The sequence below is a fragment of the Pipra filicauda genome, unplaced genomic scaffold, assembly GCF_003945595.2.
Source record: "Pipra filicauda isolate LSUMZ 115617 unplaced genomic scaffold, ASM394559v2 scaffold112_size3218982_pilon, whole genome shotgun sequence".
Lineage (NCBI taxonomy): Eukaryota > Metazoa > Chordata > Aves > Passeriformes > Pipridae > Pipra > Pipra filicauda.
In genome coordinates, this window is record NW_024103574.1 from 1,882,377 (window position 1) to 1,907,539 (window position 25,163).

General features: G+C 36.0%; 1 protein-coding gene across 3 annotated transcripts in view; it reads right to left on the reverse strand.

Annotated features, from left to right (window-relative positions):
• The window catches only part of BCAR3 (BCAR3 adaptor protein, NSP family member), a 91,263-nt gene that overhangs the window by 55,410 nt on the left and 10,690 nt on the right, over positions 1-25,163 (reverse strand). The window contains exons 1-3 of one of the 3 annotated variants that reach the window (XM_027712633.1): positions 18,987-19,000; positions 13,841-13,955; positions 10,402-10,516 (exon numbers count right to left, since the gene is read on the reverse strand). In XM_027712633.1, the coding sequence (XP_027568434.1) occupies positions 10,402-10,516; positions 13,841-13,927 (202 nt within the window). In that variant the 5' untranslated portion in view covers positions 13,928-13,955; positions 18,987-19,000. Of the gene's footprint in view, positions 1-10,401; positions 10,517-13,840; positions 13,956-18,986; positions 19,001-25,163 lie in introns of those variants that run through there. The other 2 variants (XM_027712623.2, XM_039383256.1) reach the window with 2 other exon arrangements.

A 25,163-nucleotide genomic window follows, 5' to 3' on the forward strand; every position in this document is an offset into this window, starting at 1 on the left:
AATTTCAATAACACTGTTCTTTCCATCTTATCAGAATTCATAAGCCAACACACTGCAAACCTTTTCATGGCTATCCTATTGGCATTAGCTTTCCAGTGGCAAATATTTCTCTCCCTAACCAAACATCTAATTGATTTTGACATTAAATATTTGATGCCTACTAGTTGTGTGGTGGTTCTGTTTTGGGAGATGCTCTTCATGCACTATTTTCATTTCACTCTAATGTCCAATCCGTGTGTTCTCTTTCTCCATTTTTATCAGGACTAGCTTTAATAAACTACTTCTGATGTATCTACTTCAGTCTGACTACAATGCTGTTGCTGAAATTGGGGTCCTAAGCTATCTAAATGAAAAATGCAATTAAGGATCCAATTATTTATCTTCCAGGACCTCTGTGTATTATCAAACCAATCATCAAAAATAAATGAAACTATGGTGTTGTCACTCTAACCAAGTTAAACTACATCCAATAGTGACACTGACAGCGACATCTCTGGGTACTGGGTAGAATTGGGACATCTACCTCTTTATAGTTTGGGGGTTTATGCATTGTCCAAAACACTGAATTTTGCAATCTGAGCTATCTAAAATATCTCACAGCAATTATTATTATTTTTTTAATTAAGCAATTAAACCCAGAAAAAACACTGGCCCTTCTTTTGAAGTGTAGCTAGAGCTTAAGAAACATTTAGCTCATCAAGATGAGATTCTTTAGCCACCGTGGATGATGCAGAAGTAGGTAGGAAGGAAGATGAAAATTCTTGGGAAAGTCTCTGAATTTTTATAGATATGAGTAAAATCTTTGCATAAGAAAGATCAAGTAAGATGAAGCTTAGTTTAAAATAAGAGAGAAAAAAATAAAAGCAGAAAGTACTCAAATATGTAGAAGAAGAAGAGACAAAAGATTAGAAAATTAAATTTATCTAATACACCACAGCAGAGGAAGCTCACAGTGGCATTTCTGACTGGTGCTCCCCTTCCCACAGCAACATCACTTTGGTTCCTGAGGGCAGGCATGAGCAATAGGGAAGCATTATCGGTGTTGGTATTGCCACACACCTTTTACAACAACTTCCAAACCAGAAAAATTGATGTAATTGTGAAAGACAACAGTTTTCGGAAAGATCCATTCACTGGTGCTGGGACATAAGTCACCCGTTGCGGCTGACAGACAGACTTCTATAATTACATATTTTTCTCCCCAAAAATTACAGAAAATTATAGCATCCTGTTGACATTGAACAGAGCCTTGAAGTAAAGATCTAAATTCAAACTAATTTTACATAAAACAAGGCCTAAAAGCACAACAAAACCTCACTCAATTTTTTTGTCAATTGTATTTCCCCAAATGCGTTGTTATTTGAGCTACTGATGAACCAGGAAAGCTAGCAAATCTTGAATAGCTGATGGCACTGTGCTTTTGTCATTGCCACTTGTGAAAAAAACAGGTAAGTATTGAGAATGGAGAGGTACCAGAAATGTTTCAGGCACAGTGACAGATTCCAGAACTTCGCTGCCACGTGTAACAATCTGTGGAGATTTCCCATAGGATATTTCACACAGAATCTTTCTTCAAAATATACGTGGGGAAAGCAGAAGAAGGGAGAGGGGAAAGGAAGCAAAGAACAGACTGTGATCTCATTTTGGACACCAAAATGCCTCACTAATATGTCCAGTGCAAGAAAAATGGCATGAGGGTGAGCACAGAGAAAGAGGAGTTACCTGGATTCCACATTCAGGTCTAGTATTCTGACCCACTTACTTCCTGCATGACATATACTTACATTTTTGTAACATCCGTCAGAGTGGAAGATATTTTTCACAAAGAAGACTGTATAGTACTTTATCAGCTTATCAAGTGGAACGTGCTACAGAAGTGCAAACTATTATTTTCCTAATTGCATACAGGAAAATGTCTTGCTTCTCTATCTAAACCACACATTCCACAGTTCAGGTAAAAGACATCTAAAACCATGCCCAAAACTCTGATCCCTTAGCACATAAGATGATTGGCTGATTCTACTAATTCAGGAAATTTTCAGGCACTGTAATTACATAGGAAGTAGTGTCATGCTTGTAATTTTTTATGAATAAGAACCAGAAAAGGAGCAGTAATTTCCTTAGTAACATGACTGTGTGCTAAGTAGTGGGACTGGTAGCTGGGCAGCCCTGCCTAAACTGTGATTAGTCTCGCATGAGTCATTACATTCTTTTCCTAAAGTTTTATTCTGTCTTCCGGTGAAATTGAAAACTGGGCTTTGTCTTCATAGATGACAATTTGCACAACCCATCCTTGCACATACTTGATGCAAAGCTGTTAAAGAGACTTTTCCTACAAGCTGCAAGAAGGAAGAATTCACAGGAGTGCTCCATTAGTTGTGAATTACTTTGAATTAAGCTAGATTAGATTCCTCATTGCAAAACTTTTCTTGTTTTCATACTTTATATCCACTTTGGAAATGGGTTTACTGAGATGTGGGATGAAATCTGGAAGCACCAATGTCTTGAAAGAAGCACAGCACCTCTGTCAAGCCCTCGCCATCAGCATTCCCTGTCAACCTGCCATCCCCCTTACCTGTCTATCTGCATGGCATCATGCTGTCTGTGTATCCCCTTGCCACCGACACAGTGGCAGGGAAGTGCTGTCCTTGGTGACATCAACCTGGAGGAGGCTGAGCAACCAGCAGTGTGCTGGCCATCGCTGGCCACACATCACACACTGCTGTGCCCTTCTGTGGTCACCCCTGACTTCTGCTTTCTGAAGGGAGGGACTGTGTACAGGTGCATCTTTCCACCTAGTACAAAGACATCTATACAAGCAGCTATCTGAACAGATAAATTAGGAGGAACACAACTGGGACTGATGCTGTAGCTTGCATGCCTTAATTGTGCCAAGTTGTGTACTTGCCAGTTCTTGAGACCATTTTCAAATGTGTCTGATTACAGAAACAAAAAAAAAAAAGATAGAACAAAACAAGAAGGGAACTTTTCAGTTTGACCTTAAGCATCAGAATTCCAGTCTTCCTAAAATAACCAGGAGAAAATACATTTACTCCAAAAGCACTATTCTGCAGCTGCAGTGATAAAATGCAGAAGTAACTACACACTATGAGGACATGGTATGCACAGATTGCTCACACAGCAGTTCTTCTTATTCCCTGATAAACAAAAGTCAAAGCAAGTTTTTACTGTAGACTTGTCTTAGAAGATAAAGGACTCAAACAAACAAAATGCTACACTCAAGCCTCAACTCCCACAGATGCCACATAGAAAAAGTAATGATCAGCATAATTATTGGCTAGGAAATCAAGTTTATTAACTGGTAATTTTCAAATTAATTGAAGACATTAGAGCAATAAGAATGACAATATGAAATGCCAAATGCTCCAGCACTTGAAATCTGACAATACTTAGTTAGCAAACTATGAGCTATGGCAACTGTGCTTTCTAACATCCTCCCTGGCTGCCAACTGAAACAGCCATGTTTAGTCAGCAGTTATCCAGATCTCCATAATAAAACTACCAACGTCAACTCTTGCTATTTGATCCGCCTTAGGTCTAGAGACACAAGGTCTTTCAGAAACTCCCAAAGCATTATCTGTTATGAGTTGGTGTTAAGAAACCTCATGATCAACAGCCTCAGAAAAGTTTGCAAGCAGAAATGTCCCATAGCTGATGATCCTGTAAACAATGCTGAAGTATGGCAAGAAAGTTTCAGGAGTTACATAAACCTTAGCTCATTCAGTGACAAACCAGAACATGAACATGTTCTGGCTTGCTAGAGTTTCTGGCTACAGCACATTTAATTTTTGCAGACCTAGATAAGTACAGACTGGGTATGTATGACACCGGAAGAATGATCTTTATTTACTACTGGCCAAAAAATTTAGTTCTCACAAATCAGTGTTTTCCAGTAGGAATTACTTTATTGTTAAACTCCTCTAATCTGCAGCCCATGATTGAAAGTCTTAAGTCAGAAATAAAATTAAACTTTTGGAAGAATTTGAAAAAAAAATTTCACTGTTAACAGCTATTAGAAGTGCACAAAGCTGCAGAATTCCATGCATTTTGAGTCATCTAGTATCAACCAGTGCTGGAGCCAAAAACCCCAAGTACAGTCATTGTTAGATATAATACAAGAAAACAGAGAATCATCTTTAACAAAGACCAATTAGTAATTTAAAAATTATTAAAAATAAATTATTGCATGTATTCCATGACAATAATATGTTGTGTTCCTCTCCCCCTCTTTCAGTTTGGTATTGAAGCAAGTTGTGCTGGCATTGATTAGACACACCTGTTTCAGAAGCTTGAAATACATGGGTAAAATGGCACTAAACCCAGTTTTCTTTCATTGACTAGTTTTGATAAATGATATCTTAAACTGGAAAGAAGCTGGACAAGGGTTTATGGGTCCCTTTTTACCAGAGGGTCTGTTTTCCTCTCTTTGCTTTTAGCAGTGGAAGAATTGTTACTGTGGAGCCAAGACTTCCTTGTAAGTTTCTGGTTTTCCATGTTTTTGTAAAAAGTCTCAAATATAGGAGAATTAACAGCCTCTCTTTGCCTGTGGTAGATGTTTTCCATTTAGAACATAACTGACATAGAAGCAAGGATAAACAGAAGACCAGGAAGCACCGATAGGCAAATTTGAAACTATCAACAGCTGAAATGGTACTGTCAGAGGTGTATGTTAACAACTGCGTAACAACATTTACATTTATGAGCTTCTCAAACAGAAATGGCAAAAAACTTCAAATCCTTGTGTCCCTCAGTGAGAGCAAAATAGACCACACAGGTAGCAATGCCATCTCTAACTATTATGCAGATCAAAGTGTTCAAAGCAGCTTCCTCTCCATATATTGGCAAAGCTACCAGCATTCTTTAGCATGAGTCTGGAATCTGACAGGTTGACACTACATACCATTGCTCCAAAGCATTCTGGTTGCATTCGTAATGTTTCAAAGAGAAGCAAAAGAACCAGAATGAGTAAAAGGACTTTACTTGAGCATGACAAAGACAAGATATTTGGGGTTGAGAAGGCAAAACTAGTCATGGATTTATGCTAATTATAATGGTCATCTAAAAAAACCACATAAGAGTCCCTCAGTTATTTTACACCTTCTTTGAAGATGTACTTGTCTCTATTTATATTGTCCCAAGCACAAGCCAGGCTCTGTACTGCTTGCTTAGCTTCCTTTTTAATACAACACATCTTAGGTCTTCTATATAATGATAAGGAAAAGACCCACATGGCAAGAAGGCACTTCATATTTAACTTCACACTACTGCAGCACGGCAAGAAATACAACATAGGCAGAAACAGTTATCTAAGAATTGAAATGCAATTCTATTTTCCCCATCAAAAGCAGGAAGCCACGGAACACTAATTGCATTTAATCTAATACAGATCTTGCACATTATTTTCTATTTACCCACAACAAATTATGTCAATTATGCATATATTTTACTTAAATCCATTAAGGCAGGCCTTCTTTGTATGATAAATGAAATCATAATAGATCTAAATATATATATTATTAAAACTCTGTATAAGCAAACTTGTACAAGACAAAAGGGAAATATTCTTTATACCTTTTTTCTCTCAAAGAAAAACACTCCAAGGTGTTAATGAAATCACATTAAGCCATAAAATGCTATTATTCAAAATTCATCTCACTAAAAGAAGCTACTGGAAAAACAAAGTTCCAGCTCTTAGAACATCTCCTTAACAAAACTTCTTGCCACTTAGCTTTCTATATATATTTCCACTCAAAACTCAACCAGTGATGCAAAGGAAAGTACATCACAAATACATACAAATGCACACAAATATTTTAATAGTCTAATGATACAAAGCTTTTAAATATAATTCTATATTTAAATTCACGTTCATAAAGGAATCAAGAAATGTCTTCCATGTCTGGAAATACCCAAGGTATTTTTTTATTGCATCAAAATAGACATTTTCATTTATACATTTACATTACCCTCTCTATAGGTAACATTTCTACTGCACTGAAGGAGCCAGTCACCCCATGGTAGAATTCCTCAACACACTTGAAGCATGATTTATTCTTTTACTATAGGTCATAGGAAATCATAATAAAATTATACTCCTAAGGAGTGTAGCACATGGTAACATGATTAAATAATGATCTGTTCCAATCCTACATAGCATCAAACCCTGCTTTAGTTGTATTAGAGGATACTGAGAAAACCACAGTTCCTTCCTAGAGCACTACTCTATAAGTACTGGGCTACAGCTGTCAGGATGTTTGTCTTGAACAAACAATCTTTGCTGGTTGTCACAGGACAGAGTGCTATGCCTCTTGCTCAAGCAAGGAAGACCTTTTTGAGTAATACAGGAGTCAGATTACACCTAATTTGTCATCAGTTTCTCTCATACCAGAAGAAAGTAATTCTAGAAGAGGATATGCCATTTCCTGACTTTCATAAGATGACAAACAAATATTTCAAAAAGGTGCTAGATAGCCACTGAGAACATTCCTATAAGCATAGCCCATGTTTTCCTTGTCTTATAAAAAAAAATTTTGGATGCCTCTTGATCCCATACTGCGACAAGCCCAGGCAAGCTGCAGGCCTCACCTCCTGACTCTACAATTTCCCTGGAACAGAAAACAAAAGGTACCTCTCAAAGGAGGCACAACATGCTATGAATACATGAAAGGCTACAAGCGTAGATGGCAGGACATCAAGATCCAGAATGTGCTGCAGTGCAAATCAAAAGGTAAGTCAAGATACAGGCAAAAGGACTGTGGAAAGAGTATTTATGTCTCTTCACATTCATACCTTTTTGAAATTTCCTTTTTGTTAGATTAAATGCTTAGAGGCTGAGAAAGTATTCTGGGAAAGCATCACTATGGATTGGTGGGCTCTTTCATGTTGTCACTTGACATCTACTTTGCCACTACCTGATACAAGATCCTAGACTTCAGCAACTATCAGTTTGATATCTCTACACAGCCATCTGGTCTTCTGTTCCTGAAGCAGTGGTAGGAAGCATGTTTAGAACTGGTAAGAATTTTGCACTTAGGAAGGAAGTCTTCAGAAATTGGAAACTTTTTTCCACTTGTATACTTTGATTTGCAAGGAAATGAAATATAGTGATAAACACTAACAAATATTGGAGATCATTCAATATTTAGAGAAAAACAAACAAATGCTTGCTTGAAATTTGTAAGGCTGCACTCAAAAGAAGAGATGAAATGTTACAAGGCAACCACAGTTGTAGCTTTTAGGCCTAAATTAATTCCACCAGCAGTCAGCATTTGCTAATTGAAAGTCATCCATCCTGGGATATCTGTACAATCAACAAAAAAATATAGACACCTACAAAAGGTAGTGAACCGAATTATCTGCTGAATTCATCTGTCTCTTTTTGGTAGTGGAGGGAGCAGAGTGACTTGCCTCCCACGAACACCTGCAGCTGTGGTTTCAGTTTAGGCAGCGGGGCTATTTCAGCCACGAGGGCTCAGCTCTGCTGTGTCTTCCATGGCCATTCATGTTTGTAGGAGTGTTTGAGCAGCTGAACAGTGAACTGGCACGGGGACTCGATGGGGATGAACATGAGGGGAAACAAAAGGTTGTTTTTCAGTTAAATATATTCCCCAATGGGTTCATGATGCAGCTGCAGGATAGTTTTAATGACAACAAAAGGAATTACACAGAGATGGGGAAAAGCAGCTAAAGGAAAGCTGAAGAAGGCACAGACTGCTTAGGTTGGCATTGTGGAACCCCAGCTTCAAATAAGGTCAAGAATCAACAGCACAGCAGCCTTTAAGTTTTCTGATACTGATCAAAAGTCTCAGAGCCCCGTTATTTTATGCACTGAGCCACTATAAAATTTATTCTACTTGACTGAAGTGGTTTAACAATTTCGAATGGCTTTTTACCTATTGATTAGCTAATGCTACTCACACCAAACCAGTTATCCCGGTCACTTCCCTATCACTGGCTAGCATAAAGGTAGCATAAAAGCATCAAGCTAGCCAACTTCATATTGTGTGCTCTGCCTAATTCAACAGATATGTGACCACATGCACATATTTCATCCAAGTCAAATTATGTCAATGCACAGATCTTGGTATTAATTAATGTGGAAACACAGCCCAAGTAACTTGAGTTAGACAGGATGAATCCAAATCTTAGTGTAGTGAGACAGTGAGACTACTCAAAGTAGCTTCAGAACCAAGGTAACATTTTAGAAAACAGAAGTTTTCTCAAAATTTTCCAAAATTTAACCTCACTGGACAAAGAAATGTCCAATAAAATTAACTTTATGAAAATTGTTACATATTAAAGTGACTTATCACATCAAGCCCCGTCTGGAAACTGTTGAACCAGCAACAAATACAATGCTGTTGTTTAAAGCTCATAATAACAGCAAACAGAGTAAGACAGACTTTGTTCTGTTCTGGTAAGTACATTGGTAGGACATTAGTATTTATTTAATAGAATAAATTTTTTTAAAAGTTTTTTTCTAATGTCTGACTACAGTACAGTTCAGTTCTGGAAAACCAGCATTTCAGTCTAACTGATTAGGCACTTTGCTCCTAGACACAGCATTGTGTCAAAGACAGACACAAAACACAGCCATGTCATAATAGGCTGCAGACCAGATAACAACCATTAATCCCTACTGTGAAAACAAAACAGTCTGCACCAGTGTATGACTGACTGAACCAATCTGCTTTGCGATCTTCCCAGAATTCTTTAATACAATAGGCAAAGCTATCTAGTATGGAAATAACCTGGTGTAAACAGAACTCAGAGATCAATTTGTCTCTTTTTTCAAGCACATAATTCAATTATACACTTAATTGTTTGCATTAGCCAAAACCACACCGTGAATGGAAACATTGCTCAAGATAAATGCCCATAAAAATATGAACCAGGACTACTTTTACTGAACTGAGTTCTAGCACTTAACTGCCAAAGAAACCCCAAAACCCAAAAACTGTCACTTGGCAATACCTACATCTGAAAGACAACCTCCCCCTGCCATAGATACACATCAGTTTAGAAAGAAAATGTTTGACTCAAATTCAAATTCACTGAAATCATCAGCAATATTACAAGATTAGATGTAGCTTAACATATCTGAAGCTGAACATTCCATGAGTTAGAACATTCTAATGAGGTGATTGAAATGTTAAGTAAGTATATATAAATCAATTTACCACATGAATGACAAGTTTGAACAGTTCTTTTTTTTCTGAAAAAAAGGGGTACGTTGGGAACTGTAATATATTTCTCCCTCCAGTACCTGAAAAGACTACAAAATGCAGTCTCAATGTCACATGAAAACAAATATCAAGTGAAACACATCTAGTTTCACTGCAGTCAACTTAAACAGTTTCCTAATCTGTTCACAGTAGTAGTTAAAAAAAATGTCATATTTATATTCAAATTTTAAGACTTTCAAACCAAAGAACTGTAGAAGTTATGCATTTGTTAAACCCATTCTGAACTCCTCAGAAAACACTGATCTACTTGTACACAACCAGTTCTAGTTTCTTCTGAAAACTTAAGTAGCTAAAGACATTTTATGAATACTTGATTTCTACACATGCTCCAAAAGTCTTATCTTGACTAAGAGAAGGTAGAAGTTATTTACTTGTTAGCCAAATAAATAACTGCTTCACATTAAATTTGTAAAAGCCTTAGGCAGTGATCTTTAGACTTATGGGCCAGATTGCATAATACCGGTACCTTATCATCTTGTGAACAATTTTCAAAATATCCTGTACAACAAGTCATAGCTGCATAACATCTCACTATATCCTTCCCCTCAAAATAGAATGTCTTACAAAGCTTGTTACAACTCTCATGAACTTGACTGAATTTTGATACTGAACTGATAAAAGCATCATAAAAGCAGCAAATGATGCAGTGATTAAGTCTTAATTTATAGCAAAGTCCCTAATGGAAAAGAAGGGTCAGAACTGCCTGTGTAAGCTCTCCTCCTCTCTCCTCAGCAGGGATGAGATGGGACATACACAAATTAGCTGGGTTTAGACCTTTTGATACCATCTTTCCAAATGAGGAAAGCATTTGTGACACAATCTTCCACCAATTATGGGGTGTTAACATTACTGTGTCTTATTAAGCTGAAGACTGAAAGGGTAAGAAAAATCGGAAGTAGAACCTTTTCTAAATGACTTTTTTTTTGAAAGTATAGGTTATATTATTTTGTAAAACCCTGGCAAAATATTAACATTTAACTTTTGTTAAACTAATATTTATTTTTCTTATTTTTTGTGTAAAGTACCCCTGTGATCTGCATTCAGGGGTATTCGAGGCTGAATCAGTTTATCATCCTTTGTGACAGGAAAGCTCCGGTTGCCTTAACTCATTCTCTTAGACTTTAGGAAATCTTACCTCTCTTTTTTTTTACCTCCTGAAGCAGCAGGATACTGGAAATGAGGTGTGTTCGGTGGCCTTGGTTTTCAATTCCCAGCTTTTTAAGATCAACTTCTGTAAGATGGAGTAAGTCCTGTAGCAAAGGCCAGAGTAAGGAATATACTATACATAATTCAAATTATGTATAATTTGATAATTCAAATTTCTTTCAGATGAGTTTGCTGTTTCTGATAACATATAAATATACTTACATTTGCTGCTATGTAGCTTATGTTATTTGAAGCCCCTTTATCATGGTAAGCTCTGTCATTGAAGGGATGAGGATTTTTTCTTTTAAAACATTAATTCATTGTCTCTCAATTTTTTCTCAAAACAAAACTGGTCAAATTAGTTGGAGAGTTTCTAAAAATAATGATTTCTTTGAGTAAAAAAACTCCTAAAAACTACCCAAGAGTGCTAGTATGCTAATTGCACTTAAGCTAATGAAGGAAGATAAATCTCAGGGTGAACCGATGGGAATAATAATATTGGAAGGGAAAGTTTTGTATAATGAAGAGGATATTCATTGTAATTAGTAGATAATATGGGCTGTGACACTGTTTTGAAGAATATAAATTTCCATATAATGCATTTGGGTAATCAAGTCTGAACTGTTCTCTTTTATTCCCCTTTCTCTCCACAAAATCATCACTATTTGACCTTCAAAATAACTCAAGACATTATTTACAAATCAGTACAGAATTTCAATTTGATGCTGATTTATAAGTATGTACAAAGCTTCATTTGAAGACAAAAACTTTCAGAAAAAATAGAAAATATAGCAAAATATATTTCTTTATATTTTCAACTGTTCTGTATTTTCACTATAAATTAGATAAAGAGAAGCACATAGAATGTACTCCATATTGTTACTGGCAATTCACGTTAACTCTGAGTAGCCTCTTCTAATGGAGATTTGACAGTTCAGGCCTAGGAACCTAAAATACAAAATCTGATTGAGTCACTGTGTAAATAATAAGACAGTTGACAAAGAATTTCTACTCTGAGCCATTGTTTTTGAAATTGTAATTTAAAGACCTTACTTTCATACTAAAACCACTGCAAAGGCATTCTTTGCTTTAGACTCAGTAGTGCTCTAATTGCCAAAAGCCTCAATTTCTTATGTCACTAGCTAACGCTGTTTTAAAAGCTGTTAGAGAACTTTAGTCATGCCTGAAAATGTCATATTAAATGTTTCTCAAATGATAACTTATATGTAACTAATGACATCAAAGTAGGGAGTTGAATAATTATTACTTTCATTTTATCTCTTTCTAGTTTTTCCCAAATGTAAAAATTGGTACTAATGTTGAATTCACATTTCAGTAGAAAGGATTTTTCAGCTTTGGCAACAGTGACAGAGGATCCCACTGCTTCTCTCAAAAACCCCAACATCCTTCTGCCAAATGCCAAAATCAGCCTCCAAGAAAATCCACAAACAAAGGAGTACAAATGCAATATGCTCTTCAAACTTGAGCAAAAACTTGTAAGGAGGAACACAAATGGGTTGTTGTTAACTCCAGTACTGAACAGCAAATGCTCAGGATAACACAGTGGGAGCTTTTATAGACACATTTTGGTGGGGTTCTTTTAGTAGCTTTAAAGAACTTGCTGCATTTTGCAGTTGACAACATTCTTAATGTGGAAATTTTATTTCTCAGGTGGAACTGTGTCCCGCCTTGAAGTATTCTTTCTTCATTCAAGATCATAAGCACGTTCTTGTCTGGCTTCAGAATTGGCTAGAGCAGTTGACTGAAACCCAAGAACTCTGTCTACTACTGTCCTGAATTTACTACTTAGAAAAAAATAATTTAAGTCAAGAAAGTGTGCATCACTGTCCTCCTCAGCAAAATGGATATAATCATACCTTCTACTGCAGAGATAAAAACCCAGTGTAAATAGTTATTAGTAATTATTTTTAAAAGTAGAAGACATCAAAGGCAATTATTTAGACTTTCAAGAACTTAGAAGCTTGGTTCAACATGGTTCTTAAGCACATCTAGTATTTAACAGGTTGGTATGTGAAGTCAAGCTAGTCAGGCATTTTCTCAAATAAAAGTTTTGTTTCAGAAAAATATGAAGTTTGGCTGAGGAACTAAGAGATCATAGAATGCTTGTAATCTACAGATATTGCAGAACTGAAATTCTGACTCATGACCTTGAAATTGAGAAAAGTCCGTTGTATCCAGAATGATGCACTAAGTCTATTTTTAAGTTTTGCACTTCAGCAAAAACTTCTTACAGGCAGCTTTCAGGCTCTGTAAGCTGTAAACTGTCTGTGTTGCAGTATTTTTGTTTGTTGTTACAACAGTAGTGTGAATCACACGAACATTTTCCAATTACTTGCTGATTGAATGAATTTGGAAAAGTAAAAAATGCTTTTTCTACTCTTTTTAGAATAGAAAAAAGTTCTTTTTCTATTTGGGACATATTCTACTTACATTTAAAATCCTTTTCTTTTTATTTTGCATGGATTATGACATTACCATGACACTCACTAAGAACTCTGGCATACAAGCAGCACAGATATAAGGCAGAAGACAATTTTAAGTAAATTTTAGTGCCACTTCATGAAACATTGATTATTTCATTTGTTTAAAAGTGAATCCAAGGATATTTTGAGTTGATGATACTATTCAGTTGTATTTTTCACATTTACTTTCTGAATGGGGAACCCAGAGAGGAAGAAATAAAACATGTCAAAGCAGCATTTAATTGATGTTATTGTATGTAAATGTCAATAAATTTTTACATGGATGATGGAAAGTGAAAACATAAAATGGACAATAAAGAGGAGATTTTGATCAAGTAAGAACTATGGGAAAAGGGCTTCCTAAGAATTTCTAAATAATTTTCTAGGGATCTTCAAGATTACAAATGTAAGGTCCTTCTGTAATGTCGTATTTGCTAAGTAGAGAAGATTATTTTTAAGTCACATAGAATCCCTTTACCTTTAAACAACTTTATATAAAAACTGGCACATAAGTTTATATTTTATCTACTTCTGAATTTTAAGACATTTATTTGTTAGTTTTTGCAGAACAACGGTAATCTACATGTTCTTGCTCTGGTGAGCATGTCCATTGCAACAATCTGAGACAACCAAGAGTAAATAGAACAAGCAGCATTATAAACACGACAGCAGCATTATATATACATTATATATGTATATATACATATATATAAAAGTAAAATGTTCCTTTTATCTAGCCCACCAGTGACTCTATTTCTCTGTGACTTTTAGCACACAGTTGCAAGAGACATTGCTTTTATTTTCTTCCTTTCTCAAGACAAAACCAAACTATCTGTCTTTAGGTTTTTTTTGCTCCAACATCATATCACAGAACATTAACCATTTGTACTACATCACCTTGCTTAACAGTTTCTCAACAGTTTTATTGAAAGAGAAAATTCTTACCTCTATGCCATCATATCGTTCAAAGAGTGTGCAATATTCTGCAAGACCAAGCTGGCTTAGCCAGTTAGAAATGGGTAGATACTTCATTATCTATTCCCTCGCAATGGCTATAACTCTGAAAAACAAAAATTACAAATAACATTGCTTAGGAGTGAACCCAGAAAGCACTTCATAACATGCAAGTTTCACTGTTGTGGCCAAAGAGATTACCTCTTACCACGCGGTCAAGAAAGTGTTAGTTATCTACGCGTTAAGATTTTTACATTTAGTTCATTGTCATCCTCATACAAGCAGGGAATGCTGAAGACTATATTTTGTTTAGCTCTCATAGCTGAATTAATCTTTTAGAAGATGAATCAACAGAGTCACTCAATACTGTCGTATCAATTAAAATATACTCAGCCTTTGTATTCAACAAGAATACAAAGTACCTCAACCCACTCATTCAGTGATAATGCCACTCTTCTTACATGTATGACACATATGACAATATGCATTAAATGAAGAGGAATAGCAAATGCAGTAGTGTTTTCTGTAGGAATATGACAGATGTGAATGAAACTGCATTCTCTGTAAGACAGTCAAAATGACTAAGATTCTGTGGTGGGTGTTTGTCCAAGATGGGACAAACAAAATAGCTAAAGTCAACCTATTATAGAGTATTTCTAAGAAGAAAAGGAATGGAGAGTTTTTTACAGTTTGCTCTCCATCATGTCATCTGAATTTGAGTTATCTGTAAATAAAAATACTTTCTTGTTACTTTTTCCCAGTTGCTAAAATGAAATAAAAGATAGACATTAAGATGGACACATGACAGACATCAGAAGATAAATGACAGACACAAAATATTCTCCCAGTATCTCTGCTTTATGTAAGTGGTTATGCAAGATCTACATAGACAAATACTTAAGCTTCCAAGAATTGCTGAGTTTCTGAAGAGATTTCCATGTGCAAGTTTGAACATATCCTAAATCAATTCAAGGATGCAACTTGATCTGTAACTTGCGATCTGAACATTTCCTATCAGAACACTGATGCCAGAGGCAAGAAATGCTCATGTTCAGACACCTAGTGACTTTAATTGTACATTTTTTATATTTTATTTGTAGTTGAAGATCTTCCTCTCATCTATACTGCAGGAAAAGTACTTGCTCATTAGCTCTGTATAAACCAACACAAATTATGACTTTTCAGTTACAGACCACTTGTTCCAAGACATCTACCTACTCTGAATGCACAAGAATCTGCCCAAAGGCTGACATGTAATGGTCAGAAAAGAGTCAGAGTTGCTTTTTGTCAGATAGGGAAAGCCATCTAGCATTTTCATTATTCTTGGAACACTAGAAAAGTGTTGAGGCTTTTTTTTTTTTTTTAAATACAAATTGCAAACCTAAAACTAATGTTCTGCAGAAAGGTAGGCCACAGTAGCAGTATTACCTGTATTAAAGTACAACACATTCCTAGAAATATTTTGAAAGCATTTCAGTTAAAACAACTACTGTTAGTAATATACACAATGTTTTGGACCAGACATTGTTTTGGAAGCCTCTATGAATTTTGCCTTGTTGCTCAACTTTGGAAACAAGTCAAAATGGTTACACTTCAGAGAGGCATACACCATTACACTGGGAAAGCTGGAATTCTGGAATTCATCACTTCATGATCTATTAAAGAACAAACCTGCTAATTTGCAAATCACATTGTGAAATCCTTCTATTGTCCACTGGAAGACTCTGATCTATTATTTGTTTTATTGCAGGTTTTTTATTATTGTGAAATATTGCAGGCTATGGATGACGAGTAAACATCTAAAGAATGGTGGTATTACAGTAACTAAGAGCATCTTGTGGAGTAACATTGACCAGAAAATCTCAGCATTTAATCGACACACCACAAAAGAATTTCCTTGAGGAATGTGAAAGCCACAGAGAACATTCTTATGTGAGGCGAGGACAAGCTCAGCCACTGACGTCTTTCATTTATTGGCTTGCTTTAAACAGGTACTTTCAGATTGCAAGATGGTCAGCATGAAAGGCATATGATGCTCAGAGAGATAAAAGGAGAAACACAGCTACTTGGTTAGAATGTAAGTAAAGCCGTGGATAAATAAGTCTTTTTTGGTTCATACATTTTAAAGTAAAAGACTTGAAATTTGTTGTGTAAAGGAACTTGTTTTCAAAACTGACAAGTTCACTAAGAATATATTTTTTAAGACTACAAATTTTGTATTTTGTTGTGAATACTGAAATTCCATGTTAGTATAAGACAATTAAAAAAAATATCTACAGGAATTGGTGGAGAGTCATCACATTTATCATTCCAGAACAAAGAGAAATTCTGCACTAAGCATGAAAGGAATCCCAGAATTTCCACAGAGCAACATTCTCTTTAACAATACGGTGATAAACAGTGGCTGTCTAATCTTACTTGGCCAGCTGCATTTGCTCTGTTATTAAGTTATACCAAATGAAAAAAAAAAACAACAAAGAAAACCAAATTAAAATAAAAATACCCCCCTCCTCTAAATCCCCATACAAAGCAAAATTCAACTGCAAGCAGAAAATGATACCCTTATATGACAGGATACTAAGAGGTACAAGATGCATTGGTTTCAAATGGACCGCAATTACACCCTAGAGTGGGATTATTTTATGGCATACTTTTATAAGCTATTAAGTCTTTATTAACACCTGTGTAGATTTATCCCTTTTGTTTTAATGAAAAATCTGTTCCTTCAGCTGAAGGTAACAAAAAAAAAAATCTCCTTTCTCTCACAAGTTAATTAATTGCATTTCTGATCTTTCTGCTAATGGTAGTTTTGGTGAAGAAAGGTAACAGAAACATTAACTCAAACAACTCTTATTTAATCAATATTACACTGTTAATTGGATGCAGGGTACAGCCTAGTGGTCAGGACTCAAGATATAGCCTGATCAAGGTTAAGAGTAAAATGGAGTTACAAAATACATTGTAAAAAAACACTGAATATACCATTATAAGAACTGGTTGTAGGCAGAAGGAGTTTCCTATTATTCTTCTTCTACTTTTATGCCACTTATTTTTATCTCTGAAAATAGGATTAACTTTTACTTAAGGCAGGTAATGCCAACATTTTTTAAGATCCAAAATATGGTTATAAACCCACTGGCAAGGCGTGTGGCAAATGTTGGGCACATATTTTTTTCCCATATCCTTCCTTTCCAGAGGAAGGAAGGAAACAAAAACATAAATAACAGCATATATTGGAGGGCAATACAAGACCTCTGTTCTATTTGTCCATTCTAAACACTGTCAATTCTTGTACATCTCAGGAGCTGCAAAAAGACATCATCGTAGGTTTAGTCAGGTCACCAGATTTTTATGGGATACAACCACTATTGCACCATGACTTGCTTCTATTTATTCAGTTAGACTTCTTCTGTTATTACTTAATTAAGCTCAAGAGTGAAGTTATTCTGGAATCCTTATGTGGAAGGCCTTACGGTACTACCCCCATAATTTATACAATTTCAGGGGTTTTTACATAAAAATAAACAATCTGAATCCGACCTGGGTTTGTATCATTCTGATTCTGACCACCAGCTGTTCAGAGGCTTTTATGAAGCTAAGTTGCTGCTAAAAAGTTATCAAATGAGTAATAATGGGAAGTTCCTAATGTGGCTCTCTGATCTACTGAACTTCGCTTTTCCTTTCGGAGTGCTTTTCTGCATTATCTTAAACATGCTCAGCTGCAGTCATACATATGGAGGCATATCTGATGCAAAGGCACAGAGGAAGGTGTTTTATATGTGATACCCAAAAGGTTTAACATCTTTTTTCTTTTGCTTTAGAAAGCAGCATATAAAATATATGTAGCTTTAGGCCAGTTGTGGGAAGAGGTACAATAAGTAGTCTGGGCACAGAGATAGAGTTAGGGAATTGCCCATATGCTGGAAGTCCTTTAAGCATACCAAGTTGATATATTCTTAAACAGTCCCCTTCTCTTAATGAAAGGATAGGCTTGATTAAGGTCTCTCTCTCTTTATGCCATGGGAGTCTATGCAAAAGCTACATTGCTGAAAAGCAACCAAAACATACATTTTACTAGAATCATATTTCATGATTTGATGAAAAGAGATGAATACTGGAAAACAGTAGGAGAAACAAAGCAAAACTGTAGCTCCAAGTATACCTTTATCTTGCAACACTAGAGTGGCAAACGGATCAAAGGAAGCACTTAAATCCAAGCAGTAACATTATTACATTGAATTTAAAATACAAATAAAAGAATGTCCCACTGGAACTTCTAAACCATCATATTTAAAAATCATAATCACTATTCGTAACAGAAGTGTTAAACAAAAAAGAACTAAAAAAAAATCCTAAGAGTGTGTATGTATGAGATTTAACTTTTACACTTCTTGCCTCTTTCTTGGACTTCCTAGACATTTCATTTCAAGGTTTTCCCTTAATGGTATTAAAACATGATTTAAAACTCTGAAATTCTCAAGTTATCATAATATTTTATGGAAAACATGACATTGAGAATAAATTGTAATCTCTAGGAAATGCACTGAATTTTTGCCCTAAATGCAAATAACAAACCTAAATTTGCTTGTAGGATATGACAAGCTGCAACCATCCTTTCATATTTATATTGATACCAATTAGCAGTTTCTGTACTACAAGCTAGGTAGATGTAGATGAACTTTACAGATATTTCACAATGTCACTCCAGGTAATCGCATTTTCATCAAATGACCTAAAGCACGAGTCTGATAATCTTACAGGGTAAGGATATGATGATAACTCCTCCTAGTGGAAACACATCTGACACAACAAAATTCATAAAAATACAGATTTCCTAGGTATCACACTAGGTTTTTGCTGGTACTAGTTAGCTCTGCATTTTTTCTACCCTTTACTGATTTAAACTAGTCTCATCCAACTTTTCAGTACTATAGAAAAACATCTATGGGCTTTTAAGGAAGATGAAAATCATTTCACTTAAAAGCTTGCTGTTACACTGGCATAACATGGTTTATTTAGACACATAGATGAGAACCAGGTTTCAAATTAATCTAAAGCAAACTTTTACTGCAGGATTACGTGTCACCACCACCTCTTAAAACTTTGTGTGAGACTGCTGTGATGTAAAGTAACTTACATTTATCATGAACAATGAAGTTCTGCTGATTTACTGGTGCAGCTCTCTGTGGCTCCTTTTTGTTTCCTCTTTCACTCATACTTCGTTTCTACTGTGCCAGGAATGATTTCCATGTGAATGAATCCCCTACATTTATCTGAATAGACTACTCTGTTCAATCAATTCCATCTCCAAGGCTCAAACTGTCACAGACATTACACATGCTGTTCAGCCTGAACCTAGAGGAGTGGATTTTACAAGAATTGCTCAGAGCAGACAGAGCTAGTAGGGATATGCAGAATCATGTAATATGCTGAACAGACTATCAATACTTTCATTCATTTATTTTAGTCCCTGATTTGCTTCACATTTCCTTGTTCAACTTGTTTTTTAAGCTATTATACTCAAAATATTTTTGGTAAAATTTTGACAAATTGCTGTGAAGGACATAAGGATACCAAATTCTTTGAAAAGAAACCCTTAGCATAAATATTGTTGGCAATCTAGTTACTGAAGTGATACTTCTGACATGGATTTTTACATCAATCCAACATTTAGCAAATCTGTTGCAGACTACAGAGAAACAAATACACAACATTACTCAACTAGTATATGCTGTTCTGGCCAATGTTTATGTAAAGATAAATAGTCTACAAAGTACTGATCAGGACTTAAATACGTACTAACTCAGCAACCACACAGCAGATTTTCATTCCAGACATTTCACAAATAATACCACAAACACTGAGCTCCTTTATCCTTATGTCAGACTTCAAATCAGATATTTTCAGTTGGTGGGTAGTCAATAATTATCACCAGTAGCTTACTAGAGACAATTAAGACAGTGGTTCATCGTTCTTTATGTGCTGCTTATGAAAGGCATAGACTAACCACCCTTTATTTACTTTCCTTACATACAGGAGTGCAACTTTCTCCATTTCATAACATCAATATGTTTTTAATTATTAACCCAAAGCTCAAAACCAGGATGAACTACCAGCAGCTGTGGTGACATGCTGAGGTAATAAATATCCCTGTATACTTCTATAAGCATAAGCTTGTCCTAGGAAGGGACTAATACACTGTTGGTCCGATTAACACAAACGTTCTTGCATTTCACTTGCAGTGGGGATGTGGCACAAAGCTGCTCCACCAGTGCAAATCAGTTCAAAGAATTCTGAAAGTGTCACTTTGCTCTTGCAGTTTTCAACAATACCTGACCCAGCATATTCCCTAACTCCATCACTGTACCCAGACTACTTTGTTCATTCTCCCACAGCTGGCCTAGAGTTAAAAGGAAGTGTACTGTGCATGTTTTTTGATTCACAGAAATGGTAAATGTTTGTGCTTAATGCAGGTGATGTGACAGCAATCAGGTGATCAAGTACTAACAAACCTAGCATGTCCCCAAAAAAGACGAATCCAAATCTCCAAATACATTCAGTACATGCAACTTAGCAGATATTTTGAAGGCTAGGGCTCATTGTAACAGTATTTACGGGATTGGACTCTAGTTAAATAAATAAATAGAACTAAGATAATAAAACACTTCAACAGAAAGTGTTGATCACTACAGTCTAGTAACTTTTTCCTCTTTCTGTATGTCTGTGTGATCTTTTGTAGCTAGATGGGAGTTCATCCTACCTGCACATGAAGCCAATCACAAGCAGCATGTTAGTTCAGTGCTGAACTTGAGCCAGAATACACTGTTGAAAAGACACCACAGCTGCTTCTCAGCTTGAACAGCCAGATAGTAACAGACTGTAAATACATATGCCATATAACCAGAGATCTGGTTAAAACTAGCATGATAAGCTCTCCATGGGGTAGAGGAGATCAAGAGAAAATGAAGTATCAGCTGTGATTCCATGCTAAAATTTTACTGTGGACTGATCCAACTTAAAACATACTAGTCCTGCTCCTTTTAAGTCCTCAGCCATAGCAACCCAGAAGTTCCTCACCTCCATTGCAACAAGTCTACCGTTTGTGTGGTGAAATGCTAAACTGGATACATGGAATGGTGCTAATTTTACTCAACAAACAAAACAGAACCATGCCCCTGCAGAGTGTGCATTTTTGAAAAATGTGCAGATCCCGGGCCACTCAGAGAACCTGTCTCAAGTTCTTTAACTATTAGTTACTACTGCAATAGGTTTCTGAAATGTTTTATCATTTAGTATATTCCTCTTCCTCTCTTCTGCCCTTCAGAATGGGAAGCAAATGGTAGGGTTGCCACATATTTTTTTAATAAGGCTGCTCACAGACACAGAACTCCTAAATCAGGCTCCACAATTACTTCCCACTCTTTGCCTCTCACTCCTCCCCATTAGTCGGGTAGTTCAAACTACAGTCATGCCTGGTACATTTTTCTATCCATTTTTGTTGATGTTTATTTTACAAAGAAGTGATAAGAACTGTTTAGAGGTTTAGAACAGAACACAACATGCTAGTTGCTACCTCCAGATATACTTCAAAAAGCTGCATAATAAGCAATAAGAATAAATTAACTTTGAAATAAAAATAATTTAGTTGGAAATTCAACACCCTCAGAAAGTAAAATCCCTCACTGATTTGTTTCTTTTTAATCAACTGATAATTACAAAGGAAAAGAAAAAAAGTGCATTTCCTGAAGATGATCAATAATCATAAAATCGTTTGGTTGGAAAAGACCTTTAAGATCGTCAAGACCAAATAAGCAGGTTAACTAAAATAAACTATTATATTCAGTTAGAATAATTCTGTAAGGCACTGGCACAAAGCTGGGAGAAATGAAGTTTTGATATAAATTCTGTTTTAATTTTAGATTGATGTTCTCACTGTTTTCTAAACTGAATGTCCTTGCATACATGACGGCTAGGGCTAGAACTCAGAATGGTACAGAACTTGCACCGAGACAACTAGTGATAAAAAAAAAGTCTGAGTATCATTATAACTTGGGCTAAAAATTGCAACATTTAAGAAGCTGCTTTATGTGGGGCTCAGCCATAAAGGGCAAGATGGGTCATAATCTCATCAACCTTCTTAGTAAGTCAGTCTGCCTGTAGGAGTCAGACAGATCCTTTACTTACATCTGATCATATGTGCAAAAAAGCAATAGCTTGTTTCTGTGCTACACTGTTGGACCCAAACTGCTAGTGAGCTGAAATGTTAAAATACTTGGGTTCTAGCTGGAGAAAACACTAGTAGCAAGTCAGGAATTTCTTTGAATCAAATGAGTTTACATACAAAAATGCTACCAGTCATACTTTTGTGAATGCAGGGCAAGTCTCATAAAAAACAAAGAACTATTTCCTTTCCCTTTGAAGATATGGTACAAGCAGTGCCAGGAGTCCTAGAGCCAGATAAAAAACACCACGGGTAGATAACAGCCAGTCTAAACTTGCAATGCCAATTCAAATTTGTTCAGAGTATTTTTGATTAATTTTGTGGTAGCAAACTTAATTCTTTGACAAGTCTTTCTACACACCAGTTTTATTGGTATTTCTGCAGATAACCCAAAGGATTTCTTTAAAGTCCCTTCCTATTTCCCTCCTACTCTGGGATGCAGTGTTACTGCATTCAAGCCACGAACCACCCTTAAATGAAGGCGGCATTCTATTGATTTCTCAGTCATCACCACTGAACTTTTCTTACCTGCTGACTTCTGTACAACAGCATTCCTCATAACAAGCTTCTATCCACACTGTGCTGTGCACTGACCCCCTCCAACAGAAGGCTCTCCAGCTTTGCCTCACATATTCTGTTGCAATCTGCTCCAATAACAGCACGAATGCAGAGACAGGATGATCCATACTACTGCAGTAAAGGACACCTTCAAGTAGAGCTTTGGTTCTCAAGTGCAACTTAGAGGAACTCAGCTGAGATTCAGAGCCAAGCAGATTGCTTCAGCCAAGCCCTTAATTTGCAGCAATATCTGAACACCTGTCCAGTGACACAGGTGTATCTTAGATTGGGTTAAAATCCTAACGCATTTCAGCTGAAGCACTGGGCTTCTATCTGTAGTATCACTTTGCCTTTGATTGTGCTGTCTGTAATCTTGCAATTACCAGATAAACTCATCTCAAATTTTATACTGTATCAAGTACAACCTGAAAGGAAAGCTTCAGTTCTTTTAAGCACTGGAGTTTAACTCCTTAAACTTTTCCTCTGACATCTGTCTGAAGCTTTATGTATTCTCATTAGAAGAGCAAAGGAAGGCAGAGGCAGCTCATTTACAACACTCTGCAGTAGTAACGAGAGTTCTGCTTTGATATATCTTCCTTCATTTAATACCCCACCTATTTCAAAGACGTTCTAAGTGTTTACAACACAAAAAGTAAATCTGCATGCAAAAGTAACACAGACTTGTACATCAGCAGCAGTACTCCACAGCACAAAACTAAACCAGAACCTAGCTCATCTCCTGTCCTGGAGAGCTCGTTCAATACACAGGCTTTCAAAGTTAGCCTACATTAGGCTTGCTGTTGGAACAAGAGGGCAAGCAAGTTTCAAGACTGACAGCACTGCATTGTAAAACCTGCAGTTTATTAGCACAAGTATCCATGATAATTTTAAAAGTCACATTAACATTAACTGATAAATCTGGAAATTTGATGAAAGAAGTGCACCGCTCTGTAACACAGGAGTTATTGTACTAAAGTATGTAGTCGAGAGGACTATATTAAAGACTCTCAAGTACTGTGAGCTACAATATAAAGGGATATTTCCACAAGATATTTAACATTGTAAGGGAATTTTCAGCTCTCAGTTCTAATGACATGGCTGAGCATGGGTGTACAGAACTTGTACACAGAAAGACAGTGGAACACCTGTCAAGAACACTGCAATTATTGATGGTTCCCAAACTTCATGGGCAGAGTATATGGTTAGTTTCCTAAAGAGTTTTTGCTAATTATAATATTTTAAAATTTTATTGCAGTTTTTCTGAAGTCTTTCTCTCTCAGTATAACTAAACATCTCTTTTATCTTCCTCCTCAGAAGGACTTCTCTAGAAGTGGAGTCTATGAAACTGTAAGAGGGAAAGTGAGAAGTTAATGGACAAGATGGCATGAGGAGGAAGATAAACAAATAGCTGAAAACCTGCAGTAAAGCATCATTAGAAAAAAAGCTGTCACACAAAAATTACTAGAATTTTCCTTGTTTGGTTTTTTTTACCCACCCTTACATGAGCAATAGTGCAGTTTCACTAGTGGAAGAGTCTGTAAACATGGTAATAACTCTAGAAGTAAATCAGCACTTGCCTAGATAATAGGTTTCCATTTCTTAAATTTAACAGGAGGTTAATAAATACAAATACTGTTACATAAACCAGTTCTTTACTACAAAAAATGTCTCATGTATTCCCACTTAAAACGTTCGAAATGGAATTTGTTCCTTACTCTGTTAGCAAAATGTGCATCAGATTAGATGTTTACATGTATTTCCGAATCTGCTAAATGAACTTCACACACAAATCAATGCACTTACACTGTAAATACACAATGTAAAACAGAATCTATGTGCCATTTCAATGGTCACACTAAAATTCCCCCCACTTGGGTCTAATTAGTATTTTTAAAGGGAAACCTTTTATTAACTATGTATAAACTCTCGTGTCTTACATGTAGTGAACAAAAAAGCCATGATCTATTCCAAGGAAATTCCTGTTTCCTTGATTTGGAAATCAAGACAGTTATACTTAATAACAGTATTTTTCTTCTTAAATGGTATCTGCCTGCATACAAAATGAGTCCTTTATTTTTCTTGTGTTAAAACAAAATCAACCAACAAACACCCCACCTCCCCCAAAAAACCCAACCAAAACAATCCACAGTCCTTTTCAGTCTACTATATGTGCTTTTATGTCAGTGTTATGACAACATATCAGCTAACCCCAATTTCAACTGTTTGAGGCAAGGACAATACAAAAAAAACCCCAGCTAAACTGAAAAAAAGAAAAGTGTATGGAGGAAGCAAAATAAAGTTATTAAAAATAGAGGTATTTTTTCCCATTCCAAGATACAAAATGTTTATGACTGAGAGCTCTGAAAGCACAACCATACAACATCCAGTAAATATCAGCTATTCTTCAGAACCACTCAGCCTCTATGGACTCTCCAAAACTACCACTAGCTTCTATAGCTGAAAAAATAGTCATGCAATGGGGAACTGCTACAGCTTAATGATGGGGGGATTAGAATTGAAAGTGAGAGCACTAGA